At 37.1% G+C, this 13,306-nt stretch overlaps 3 protein-coding genes across 3 annotated transcripts; 1 reads left to right on the top strand and 2 right to left on the bottom strand.

The window, feature by feature from the left end:
- Positions 1-6,310: 6,310 nt before the first annotated feature.
- On the bottom strand, positions 6,311-6,849 carry LOC139889154 (uncharacterized). Its single transcript, XM_071872119.1, has 2 exons — positions 6,416-6,849; positions 6,311-6,374 (listed from the first exon to the last, which is right to left on the bottom strand). The coding sequence occupies exons 1-2, from the start codon at positions 6,847-6,849 to the stop codon at positions 6,311-6,313; spliced, it is 498 nt and encodes a 165-aa protein (XP_071728220.1).
- Positions 6,850-7,737: 888 nt separating this feature from the next.
- On the top strand, positions 7,738-10,334 carry LOC139892309 (cytochrome P450 CYP82D47-like). Its single transcript, XM_071875367.1, has 2 exons — positions 7,738-8,987; positions 9,542-10,334. Exons 1-2 carry the CDS (start codon positions 8,025-8,027, stop codon positions 10,172-10,174), a joined length of 1,596 nt encoding a protein of 531 aa, XP_071731468.1. The 5' UTR covers positions 7,738-8,024; the 3' UTR covers positions 10,175-10,334.
- Positions 10,286-11,763, bottom strand: LOC139892310 (octanoyltransferase LIP2p, chloroplastic-like). The gene is made up of 4 exons (XM_071875368.1): positions 11,448-11,763; positions 11,083-11,347; positions 10,851-11,001; positions 10,286-10,759 (listed from the first exon to the last, which is right to left on the bottom strand). The coding sequence occupies exons 1-4, from the start codon at positions 11,600-11,602 to the stop codon at positions 10,455-10,457; spliced, it is 876 nt and encodes a 291-aa protein (XP_071731469.1). The 5' UTR covers positions 11,603-11,763; the 3' UTR covers positions 10,286-10,454.
- Between the last annotated feature and the right edge of the window lie 1,543 nt (positions 11,764-13,306).

Genomic DNA, 13,306 nt, shown 5'->3' on the forward strand with positions numbered 1-13,306 from the left:
ACTTGACAAGGGGTCAAACCCTTGACTAGGTCAAAGGGTCAAACCCCTTTCACCCATTCATTTCATCTTCATCTCTCTCTCTCTTTCTCTCTAGCAAGAAAACACACACCCAAAACCATATTCATTCAATCATCATCTAAATTCGATCTAGGAGGCTTACAACAAAATAAATTACATATTCGTGATCCTCTCTTCATCCTCTTCGTTTTGGTACCAACTTCATCTCATTTGGGTAACTTTCTAAAATCACTAGATTTTGTGTTCTTGATGTTTTTAACTTATAAAAGTGTTAATTAGTGTCTATGGCTCAAGTCTAACATGAATATATGATTTATATGCTCGATCTCGTTGTTTTAGTGTAACTAGCATGAACTTGAATTTTGGTGTGTTATTCTTGAATTTTGGATGCTCATATGTTGTTAGATGTTGAAAGTTGATGTTTTAATTGTGTTCCTAACATCACTAGCTTCAAATTGGTATGTAGGTTGACATGGATTAGTTTCATATGCAAGATTGTTGAATTTGTGATTTTGGATTAGGGTTTGATGAGCTTTACATGAACTTTTGATACATTAAATGACATGAGATGTTAATTGTAAGTGTTAGGTTGTGTTGTATGCTTAATTACCTTCGAAACGGCATATTGTACATGTAATTTGGTTGCCAAATCATTAAATTGCAATATTGACTTGAATGCATTGATTATGGAACATTAAATGCGGTTTTGTTTGTCATAAGTGCAAGCTTGATTGATGATATGTGTTTAGTTGCATTCCTTGTCAAAATACCTTTCCAACGATGTATGATAGGCGTTATGAGCGTTTGCGGGTCAAGAATTGTGTTAGAATTGGTTTTGGTTCGTGCACATTTAAAAAGCAGAAAAATAGCTGAAGCAGCAGGGTGGCGCGGCGCGCCATACCCCCCGCGCGGCGCGCCGAATGGCCTGGACAGATTCTGTCCAACTTGGTCAATTTTTGAATAATGTTTGGCATGCTACGCACCTCCGATTAACATGTAACTTGGCCAACATGCTCATATATGATTTCTAAGATTAGAAAAATAGTTCGGAACCCGACCCGAACGTGTTGACTTTCGTTGACTTTGACCGACCAAAGTTTGACTTTTTGTCAAACTTAACCAAATGATTATGCAACCTTCCTAACTTATTTATATACTTGTATCTTGCATGAAACTTGGCAATTTGATTTCACATGCTAAATAATCGAGTCGTAACGAGCCATAGGACTAATTGAACATCTTTGACCTATCGTGTTTACCGTTATTGATACAACCTATTGTTTAGGTCAAGACTAGCATTGTTCTTTGCACACGTTTACTTGTTGAAGTACTTTTATACTCGTGCACTCGAGGTGAGATCATAGTCCCACTTTTACTCTTTTTGAACTTATATTGGGATGAGAAAACATAAACGATTCTTTTGAACTAAGTGAACACAAGAACGGGAAAACAAACATTCTACATACGAGTTTAGAACAAAATCCTCAATTCGATTATCATTAGTTACACTTGCCGGGTGTAAGCGAGAACTTATGTTATATGGCCATATGGGTTTGACAGCCCTCATCCTTGACGGTTCGCTACCGTCTACGGATGAAATATATTTTCGAGAATCAGTGTTTGTTCTAGCACTAAGTGATGGGGTATACAATGGAAGGAATGTTAAGCTTTGATAATTGGGTGCTCGTGAAACAAACTTTTGGAATGTATTACTATTATTTCATTGATGCAAATCTTGTGGTTCACTTGTACTTACTTACTTAAACCTATGATTTCACCAACGTTTTCGTTGACAGATTTCTATGTTTTTCTCAGGTCCTTGAACGATACATGATACATGCTTCCGCTCATTATTTGATACTTGCATTGGATGTCGAGTATACATGCATTTCATGGAGCGTCTTTTGACTTTACTTTAAACCGTGTCGCCTAGATTTCATTCGTATTATAACGTTGTAACTTAACTATTGGTTGAACAATTCTTGTAAACTTTGGGAACAATCTTTATTTTGAAATGAAGGCGACATATTTTGGTCAAACGTTATCTTAAAGACTTATAATCAGGTAATGGAACCCACGTAGCCGACGCCGTCACTTGACGATTTGTCGGGGTCGCTACACCTTGGACCCCGCAAGGGGGCGCAGCCCCCTTGACCCCCGCATTTTGCGCGACAGTTAGTAGCCAACTCTTACGGGCGTGTACTCCACACTCTCCGAACCCGTTGGTAAGTATAACTAGCTAACACCTGCATTCAAGTAAATCGCAACTAACTAAAATGTACGTTGGAAGACACTAAAATCACCAACAAATCCCCCCCCATTTTAGTGTAATCCTTGATTTACTAAAATAACTAAACAACAGAACAAACTAATGCATAAATGGAAATGTTCATGAAGAATTGAATTTCCACTTAGTATAATATTTACGAGAATTCGAAAATCAGGGTGTTCACGAGGAATTGAACCCTTCAATTCATATGAAAACTATAAAATAATATACACATCAGTTTCTTACATATCCCTAAAACAATCTTGACACTATTATAAGCCATGTGTCCCAATCCTTCAGTGAACATATTGGCAGCTAAGTCCAAAGCTCCATTGAAGCGGCAAAACTTCATGCTCACATAGGTAGTCCTTTTACATCTTGCACCTGCATATGCAATTTTTCAAAAGAACTATTAAGAAGAATAACTTCAACCTAACTCAACTTGCAGGTCTAAACACATACTTTGGGATCAGAATATTATGTGTTTCAATCTTCAGAAAGTAAGCTTACCTCATTGAATTCAGCTTCTAGCGTTGTACTAGAAGGGAATTGGGCGTCTCACTTTGGAAGATCTATATGGACTTCAATCCCACTCCAATAGCCGACTTGTGCACTAAGTCTCGGGCTAACGCTTTTGTCAAGTGATCCGCTAAGTTTTGTTGCGATCTAACGAAACTTACGGATATCACTCCATGTGAAATCAGCTCGCGAACCATACTATGTCTAACACCTAAGTGTCTAGACTTTCCATTGTACATTTGGCTATAAGCCTTAGCCAAAGTAGCTTCACTGTCACAACGGATAGAAATAGGAGATATTGGCTTTGGCCACAAAGGAATTTCATGAATCAGATTCCTCAACCAATCAGCTTCCTTACCAGCTGCAGCTAAAGCTACAAATTCAGACTCCATGGTTGAATTTGTAATACACGTTTGCTTCTTAGAAGCCCATGATATAGCACCTCCTCCAAGTAGGAATATCCAACCAGTCGTAGATGAATGATCTTCGACGTTGGTTATCCAACTTGCATCCGAATATCCTTCCAAAACTGAAGGAAACCCGGTATAAGTGATACCATAATCCATAGTACCCTTTAAATACTTGAATACTCTAACCACAGCACGCCAATGAGTAGCATTCGGATTACTAGTAAACCTACTCAGCTTTCCCACTATGAAAGCAATATCGGGGCGTGTGCTTGTCATAGCATACATCAAACATCCAATTGCTCGAGAGTATTCAAGCTGTGATACAGCTTTACCCAAATGGGGCATAAGCTTCACAGTTGCATCAACGGGAGTTTTCAAGGGAGAACATTGATCACACTTGAACCGTTTCAGAATCTTCTCAATATAATGAGATTGTGTGATCGTAATACCTCTATCATCCCTTTTAATCCTTATGCCTAGGATTACATCCGCCACTCCCATGTCCTTCATGGAGAACTTCGAAGATAAGAACTCCTTTGTTCTATCAACTTGATCTTGGTTAGTACCAAAGATCAGCATGTCATCCACGTATAAGCAAATGATCACACCTTTTCCGGATTGATCGAATTTGCTATATACACACTTGTCAGATTGATTTAGTACAAAACCATTAGACAACACCACATCATCAAACTTCTGATGCCACTGCTTGGGAGCTTGTTTCAGCCCGTACAATGATTTAACCAACTTGCACACCTTATGCTCTTGTCCTGGCATAACAAACCCTTCTGGTTGTCTCATATACACTTCCTCTTCCAAATCACCATTCAAGAATGCTGTTTTGACATCCATTTGATGGATCACTAGATCAAACGTAGCAGCAAGTGCTATTAACAATCTAATAGTAGTGATACGAGCAACAGGAGCATATGTATCGAAATAATCAATACCCTCCTTTTGTTTAAAGCCTTGGATGACCAATCTAGCTTTAAACTTGTCAATTGTGCCATCGACTTTCATCTTCTTCTTGAAGATCCACTTGTTTCCCAAAGGTTTGCATCCCGGTGGTAAATCTGTTAATACCCAAGTATTATTCTCCAAAATAGAACTCATCTCGTCGTCAATTGCTTCTTTCCAAAAAGCAACGTCACGAGATTTCATAGCCTCATCAAAGGTTCTAGGATCATCATCTATACTATAACAGTAAGACAATTTAGATTTAACACAATCTCTCGATCCTTCAACTAAATAAAGTTGAAAATCAGAACCATATGATTTGGGTGTCCTAGTTCTAGTACCCCTACGAGGTTCTAGTGACTCACTTGGAATTTCTTCCAGGTTAACTCCTTGTGTAGTCTCATTTGAATGAGAAATCACGTCCCTTGGTCTAGGTATTGATGTAAAACGGGATTCATCAAATATTGCATCTCTTGATTCTACAACGGTGTTAATCGAAATAAAATCATTAGGTTCTATCACATAAAACCTATAGGCTTTGGAATGCTCAGCATATCCAATAAAGATGCAATCAATACCTCTTTCACCCAAAGTTTTCCTTTTGGGTTCGGTTAATCTTACAATTGCCCGACAACCCCAAACTCGCAAATAATGCAAGTTTGGTTGCTTCTTGTACCAAAGTTCGTAAGGAGTCGTGATTCCTTTGTTATTGGGAACTCTATTCAAAATGTAGCAAGCCGTTAACATGGCTTCTCCCCAAAAACCGTCACTTAAACCAGAATAGGACATCATGGAATTAACCATTTCCTTGAGAGACCTATTTTTCCTCTCTGCTACACCATTTTGTTGTGGTGTATACGGAGCTGTAGTTTGATGAATGATCCCTACAGACTGGAAATATATTGGATCATAATACTCACCACCTCTATCGGTGCGCAACGTTTTAATCAAACCATTTTGTTGTAATTCCACTTCAGTCTTATAGATTTTAAATTTGTCTAAGGCCTCATCTTTAGTATGCAAAAGATAAACATAACAGAACCTAGACGCATCATCTATAAACGTGATTACATACTTCTTATTACCTAAAGAAGGGGTAGCATGAAAATCACAAAGATCACAATGAATTAGTTCTAAATTCAAAGATTTCCTGTTTATGGTATTAAAAGGATGTCTCGTAATTTTATTCAACACACATGTATTACATTTGTCAATACACTTTTCAAAAGTCGGTATTAAATTCACTTTAGACATGTTTTTCATTCTTCTTTGATGTACATGTCCTAGTCGAGCATGCCATAAACTATAATCATTTGAATTAGAACTAATCATGCAAGCAGAATTATCAACAACAGGAACATTCTTAAGATTCAACATAAACATACCATTATTATAGTATCCAAATCCAATAAACATGCCACCCTTCGACAAGATATACTTGTCGGATTCAAATACTTGTTTATAACCACACTTATTTAATATAGGATTGGAAATCAGATTCTTTCTCAACCCAGGAACATACACTACATTATTTAAAGTTATTGTCTTATCAGAACTAAATTGTAAAACAACATCACCACGACCAAGGACAGGAGTGACTGATTCGTTCCCCATGTGAAGCACATCATCATCAGGTTGAAACGTCTTAAACCAACAGCGATCTTTACATGCATGACATGTGGCCCCGGAATCAATCCACCACGCTATGTTATCATCCTGCACATAAAATGCTTCAGAAATATGTGATACATAATTCTGAACAGAATTTATAATACAATCAAAATTCTGACCTTGGTTAGGAACTTGGTCCTTAGACCCGTTTCCTGAACCCGAACCGCTTGCTCCATCCTTGTTCTTTCCAACACGACATTCTTTCTTAAAGTGACCAGGTTTGCCACAAATCCAACAAGATAGAGATTTCTTATCCTTCTTGTTGGAACCATCGTTGTTCCCTTGAAACTTACGTTTCTTTCCATTGAACTTTTTGTTGTTTTTGTTCCCACGTTTACCATCCTCAATCATGTTTACAGAGGATGATGCAACGTCCTTTTCTTTAGTCTTACCACCCTCTTGATCCCGTATTGATTCCTCAATACGTAGGGTGCCTCCCAATTCAGTCAACGACAATTCTTCTTTCTTATGTTTCAACATGTGTTTGAAAGTCTGCCATGATGGTGGCAATTTGTCTATAATTGAAGACACTGAAATGGATTCATCCATTTTCAGATTGTGTTGTGTAAACTGTCCCAAAATTCGAAGAATTTCGTGGAACTGTTCCATAACAGGCCTTGAATCCACCATTTTGTAATTATTGAAATTACTCACAAGAAACTTCTTACTAGAAGCATCTTCAGCCATGTATTTGGATTCGAGAGAATCCCAAAGTTCCTTAGCAGTTTCTACAGATTGGTAAACATCAAAAAGAGCATCAGACATACCATTTAGAATGTGGCCACGACATATGAAATCATCATTATCCCATTTGTTTCGTCTCCTGATTTGATCCAGAGTTGCATCCTCAGGAAGTTCTGGCATGGGGGTGGATAGAACATGAACAACCTTCAACGTTGTTAACAGAAATCGCATCTTTTGTTGCCATCTACGAAAGTTAACCCCTTCAAATTTCTCCAGTTTTGCAAACTGCCTTGTCATCTCTTTCACTGTTTCCCCAGACATGATTACAGACCTTATACTTTATAGATTTGTTAGAAATCGGATATGAATTGACTGCCGGATTCGTTCTTGAATCGTGTAATCACTGTCTCTATAAAGTATTTCGACCCTACGATTGCCACAGTTGCACGAAATCTTTATAGGGATCAAACAAGAACGCAATCAGTGTTTTGGGCAACGAAATCACTGATCAAATTGTTAGAGAATTTGTGTGTGTTTCTGTTGGTTTGATGAATGCAGAATGATGAACAAAAACATTCATTAAACTGTTATAGGAAACAGTTAAACCGAAAGGGTGTAACCCTTCAATTTTGGCGGGAAATTCGGGTATACCAAAAGATGCAACTATTCGCTTATACTCATTCGGATGCAACGTTTCTATGTAACGAATAGTGCAAATTCTGTTGAGGTTTCGGGGCGCTGCCCCGAGCCCCGCGAGGGGCGCTGCCCCCTCGACCCCTGCCCGCTCACCTGAGAGCGGGACCCCAGCCAGGGGCGCTGCCCCTTGGACCCCGCCAGGGGCGCTGCCCCTTGTGTAACATCCCGCCTTTTTCCATTTACTTTTCCGTTTAACTATTTAAGTTCCGTTAGTAGCCAACTCTTACGGGCGTGTACTCCACACTCTCCGAACCCGTTGGTAAGTATAACTAGCTAACACCTGCATTCAAGTAAATCGCAACTAACTAAAATGTACGTTGGAAGACACTAAAATCACCAACACTATGTCAACTCATCCAGCCGCACCTCGTATGCCACTGGAGCCTGGCGAAACACCATCACCATTAAACCCCTACAGCATGTCAGGACCCGGAATCGAGCCTGCATGGTTATTCTTTTCCATCTTTACATGCGTAGGGCCAAGGATCATTTGGGCCGGGTACCACTGAACCACAGGTCCGTTGGTTCAAGTCTATTCAATGGAGAACTATTGTCCTGTAAACTTGGTTTAAAATTTGTGGTGAAAGAATTAGAGTACTATTTATACAACAAGTTGTCTATAGTCAAGTGTATTAATCAATTTTTTTTTTTTTCCCAAGTTGTCAATCTTGACTAAATCTAAACCCCATACCTTTGGGATGTAGACACATTAGAATCTTATCATGTGACCCTTTTCTAAAGTTCACAAACAAATCTAATTAAAAAAGGGGCCTCCATAATCTCTTTTTGGGCAATAAGCCATGAACTTCCATCTTCAACTTCCAACAAATGCAGTTGCAACAGTCATCCTTTTTGTTACCGTACTATATTTCTTATACAAAATCTACAACAAAAAGAGTTCAGGTAATCGAAACAACAACGCACCGCCTGAAGCAAAGGGTGCATGGCCTATAATCGGGCACCTACATCTTCTTGGTGAAACTCAATTACCTCACAAGGTTTTAGGTGCCATGGCTGATACATGTGGGCCCATCTTCACCATCAAGCTTGGTTTTCGCCAAGCTTTGATAGTGAGTGACTCGGAGATGGCTAAAGTATGTTTTACAACGAATGACAAAGACTTTGCAGATCGACCCACAACGGTTGTATCTAAACTCTTAGGCTATAACTCTGGCATGTTCAGTTTCGCTCCATATGGAGAGTACTGGCGACAGGTTCGCAAGATTATCACACTCGAGCTTCTTTCTCAACGACGAGTTGAGATGCTTGGACATATTCGAGTTTCGGAACTTAAAGTCTCCATGAAAGAGATATATGAAGCTTGGGTAAAGAACAAGAAACTTGAAAATTCGAATACTGTGAAAGTGGAGATGAAACAATGGTTTGGGAACTTGTTATTAAACATTGTGTTGAGGAGTATATCGGGGACGAGATTTGCGCCTGATGATGAAGAAGGTTTACGATTTCAAGCAGTGGCGAGGAAATATTTCGAATTATTGGCTGTATTTGTTGTATCTGATTTCATACCGTTTCTCAAGGGTTTCGATGTTGGAGGATATGAGAAAGCTATGAAGCGTACTGCGAAAGAGATTGATGAATTCCTCGAAGGATTTTTAACGGAGCACCGAAAAGTCAAAGAATCCGGTCAACAAAAAGACGAACGCGACCAAGTCTTCATGGATGTGCTGATTTCCATCCTTGAAAGTGTCCCTCAAGAGGATTTTAATTTTGATTGTGGCACAATCATCAAATCTTCATGCCTGGTAAACTAGATATAATTCAATTGTAGAATTTGATACGGGTGTTCAGTATTCGGTTTCAAACCGGTTACCCCCGAAAACCGAACCACATGAAAACCGAAAAATAAAATCAAAGGGAATTTGAATTCAGTTTTCGGTTAGGTTTTTGATTTTACATTTTTAAATTCTGTTTAAAAGGCTTCAACTGATATTATATTAAATTACCAATGCCACGTATTGAGACACGGCCCGGATTCCGACGGGGCAGCAGTGGAGAATCTTGGACCTAGACGAAAAGTCAATTTTAAAATCAAAAGTCGAATATAAAATCGATTTCTTATGAGTTTTGGTTCAATTATGATTTGTTGGGTTTTTAGATTTTCACCGAAACCGAAGCGAATTCTGTTTTCGGTTTCAGTTTTGATTTTGAATTCGGTTACGGTTTCAGTTTTGCCTCCAAATTTTCAAAACTACGAAAACCGAAAAACGACATGATAAACATCCTATAATCCGATTTACACTGTCAATTCATATATTCTTCTATTTAACTGAAATTTGATTAATTTGGTCATTTGTAGGCGCTTTTAACAGCAGGATTGGACACTTCAACAGTGACGCTAACATGGGCTTTATCGTTGCTGTTAAACAACCCGAAAGCATTAAAAATTGCACAAGATGAAATTCATGAGCATGTTGGAAGAGAGAGACTAGTCGAAGAATCTGACATCAAGAACTTAGTCTATCTTCAAGCGATCATTAAAGAAACAATGCGTTTATACCCAGCTGCCCCTTTATCAGTTCCTCACCAGTCAAGGCAGGACTGTGTTGTGGCTGGTTACAACGTCCCAAAGGGAACTCGATTGTTTGTAAATTTGTGGAAAGTACATCGTGATCCAAACGTTTGGTCGGATCCTAATGAATTTCAACCCGAGAGATTTTTGACAAGTAAATCTGATATTGATGTCAAGGGGAATCATTTTGAACTTATGCCGTTTGGTAGCGGTAGAAGAATGTGCCCTGGTGTTTATTTTTCCCTCAAATCGATGCATTTAATATTGGCTAGTTTGATTCAACAGTTTGTGTTCGAAAGACCATCGAATGAGCTTATTGATATGAGCGAGAGCTTCGGGTTAACTAACATGAAAGCGACGCCACTTGAGGTCCTTGTTACCCCTCGTTTGTCTACTGAGATGTATCATGTTGGTGCTTGATATTCCAGTGCATCAAATATTTGTACTGTACAAGTATTTAATGCACAAGTGTGGTGGATTTATCAAATATTTGTATTATGTATTTGACTTTAATACAACTGAGATGATTTTTGTAAAGTATACGACTGCAAAACATATTACAGGTGTCTTCATACGAATAAAGTTCTTAATAGAAGACTAATGTAGTTATAACCTACGCGATCAATTTCGATTAGTAGCTACTATTATACATAATGCAGCTCATTAGCTAGTAAAACATGATACAACTTGAAAAATTCATTTAAAACTTAAGCATTGATACTGGCTGATGAAACATTTCAACTTGAAAAACTTCACAAAACTCTTTTAGTAACGAATCATGAGCAATATCAATAAGCTTACCATCATCATCAGACGTATTATAACTAGAAGATGAACAGGGTTCGTTAAGCAACAGTTCCTTGATGTTTCCAACTCCACGATCTCGTATTCCACAAGGGATTATACTGTTAAAAGGCGAAAGATCAGTCGAAACATTTAATGCTAATCCATGATATGTCAGCCATCGTGTAACTCGTATACCAATTGCTGCTAGTTTTTTGTCACCTAATCAATCAAATCAAACAATATAAGTAAAAAGTATCAAACTTTTAAATGTTGAGCAGACTTAACTGAATGAACTAGCTATAGAACTTACCAACCCAAACTCCAGTTAAACCATCGACCCGAGAAGCTTTTAGAGAAAAAGTGATCTTAAGAACACGAATAACTACTTCCTCGAGTGCCCTTAAGTACCAATGAAGATCCATCTTCTGGAACCGTAAATTCATAATCGGGTACATCATTATCTACATTGTAACAACACAATAGGTTAATCATATTTCATGAAAATGAATCAACTATGTTGTTGATGATGATGATGATTGTACCTGTCCTGGGCCATGGTAAGTAACTTCACCACCGCGTTCAGTTTGATACAAAGGCAAAGGGGAATCATTAATGTTAAAATTCAAGTTGTTTTCTGTACTAGCAGTACCTAATGTATAAACAGGTTGATGCTGCAACACAATTAAACTATCCGAATCATCTTTATCATCATCGATTAATGTTTTTCGGTCTTTGACAATTGATTTTTGCCATGACCATGCTTCAGGATATGGAACCACTTCTTTATACATATCATAACATTCACATCTACACATAATATATTACAAACGATACTCCATTAGGTAATGAACGTAAGCTGTTCGACGAAATGCCTGAATGAATGGAAGAAAAAATATGGTGTACCTACCTTCTTGTGGTGGCCTGTTGGGTTGTTGAGGTGGATACAGTCCCTGTGATCTGAGATGTTATTGGTCGTGGTGATACTGTTTTTTGGCCGGAATTAGAACGGATTGTCCATGGTGAAATTGAAGAACTTAAAGTGAAATTAATTGCAACAAACATGGAGTGACGGAGGAACCAAGAAATATATATGTTCTTTGTACGTTAACTGATGTGTAATCTTCGTTTCTGGGTGGTTGGATTTATCGATTATGAATATTTGGTTATCGGTTTTAGGTGCCGTTAATTCAGGAAAAATCATTTAAAAATGCATAATCATGCATTCAACTATTTAAATTATTCTATTATATGCATTAGTTATCTAGTTAATATGTAGAAAAAATTCATAGTTAGTCCCTTAACTTAACGTCTGTTAAAATTTTCCATTAAATCTTATCTCATCCTATCATTCCCTTCTCATTTTCAATAACATCTCCATCATCTTCAAAAGAATACATTTTCATCTTTAACTTCCCAAATAATATTTCACAAATCGTTAATCGTTAATTGAATTAAAATTAAAACTCAAAATCAAGCACTAAAAATAACTTATCCATATCGAAAACTAAATTCTAAACAATAATTAAATAACTTATTCAAATCAATAATACAAATTTTTTTTAGAAAGGAAAGTTGTTGGCATCGAATACTCTCATTTGCTACGCACGCACACGTTTTCCAAATAAATTTCACGAATATTTTTAAAGGGAGGGACTCGAACTTGAAACCTCCCCACTCTCATCTCAATGCACAAGTGCAAAGGGGTGCAAAAGGGTGAACCACTGAACCTTGTGTTTACCGAAAAGTATTTTACAATAACCCAATGGTATGAGTTGATTTCAAAACAACTAACACCGAAACACACAAGGGAGGTTTCTTTAACCTATGACACAAAGCCAAAACCCAGATCAACTAATTAAACCCGGATCTTCAGTGTGTTTTCGTTTTCTTCAACAACCCAGATCGATGCATCCATGTATGATATTTGTTCATTACAGGTTGTAAAATCACTAAAGCAATTGAACAAATAACGAATCTAAACTCAGATCTAAAACAACAGGTACCGATATCTGATAACAACATGTTTCGATTGGAGACAATGGTGGTTTAAGGTTTCGATTGGAGATGTCCGAAAATCATTAGAATCTGCGCGTTTAAATACCAGCTCATATTCGATTTGATTTAATCGATTTAAATTCTAAAGAGATATCAGGGAACTTACTAGATTGTTACGCTGGGATGGAAATCGATTTTAATTTTGAAGAATTTAATTTAATTTTAAGAATTAATGAACAATTAGTGTTGGTGGTTTTGAAATTCAGCTACTGTTAGTTAAGTTCAATCATGAGGATGTATCATGGAGTATGTTACAATTGTGTTTAGGTTGAAGTAAAATGGGTTTTATACATTTTTTGTTGAATTTCATGAAAAAATGATACAAACGTGATTCATTTGAATCCAAACTACAATTACAACTGTGTTTAACGATAGTGGATATGAGTTTCAGATTTTTGTAATCAACTGAAATGGTGAGTCAGTTTGAGAAAGTGTAGGTAGCGTGTGAGTTTACATATGATACTAGATGAGTCAAAGAATAAGAGATAAAATGAAGATATCAGTTGAGTTGTTTGTTTAACGAAGATGTAAGAATATATATATATATATATATATATATATATATATATATATATATATATATATATATATATATATATATATATATATATATATATATATATATATATATATATATATGTATGTATGTATGCGACTATGTGAGGGACCAATGATATAATTTTGTCTAGAAAAAATAAATGATGTAATATG

Source organism: Rutidosis leptorrhynchoides, chromosome 2 (genome assembly GCF_046630445.1).
Source record: "Rutidosis leptorrhynchoides isolate AG116_Rl617_1_P2 chromosome 2, CSIRO_AGI_Rlap_v1, whole genome shotgun sequence".
Classification (NCBI taxonomy): Eukaryota; Viridiplantae; Streptophyta; class Magnoliopsida; order Asterales; family Asteraceae; genus Rutidosis; species Rutidosis leptorrhynchoides.

Excerpts from the sequence above, each read along its gene's own strand:
- LOC139889154 (XM_071872119.1), bottom strand. The coding sequence starts at position 6,849 with ATGTCTGGGGAAACAGTGAAAGAGATGACAAGGCAGTTTGCAAAACTG. Across the intron at positions 6,375-6,415 it reads ATTCTTCGAATTTTGGGACA|TGTCTTCAATTATAGACAAA; the intron begins GTTTACACAACA and ends AATCCATTTCAG.
- LOC139892310 (XM_071875368.1), bottom strand. The coding sequence starts at position 11,602 with ATGTTTGTTGCAATTAATTTCACTTTAAGTTCTTCAATTTCACCATGG. Across the intron at positions 11,348-11,447 it reads CAACAGGCCACCACAAGAAG|ATGTGAATGTTATGATATGT; the intron begins GTAGGTACACCA and ends TATTATGTGTAG. Across the intron at positions 10,760-10,850 it reads TTTAACTGGAGTTTGGGTTG|GTGACAAAAAACTAGCAGCA; the intron begins GTAAGTTCTATA and ends TTGATTGATTAG.
- LOC139892309 (XM_071875367.1), top strand. The coding sequence starts at position 8,025 with ATGAACTTCCATCTTCAACTTCCAACAAATGCAGTTGCAACAGTCATC. Across the intron at positions 8,988-9,541 it reads TCATCAAATCTTCATGCCTG|GCGCTTTTAACAGCAGGATT; the intron begins GTAAACTAGATA and ends GGTCATTTGTAG.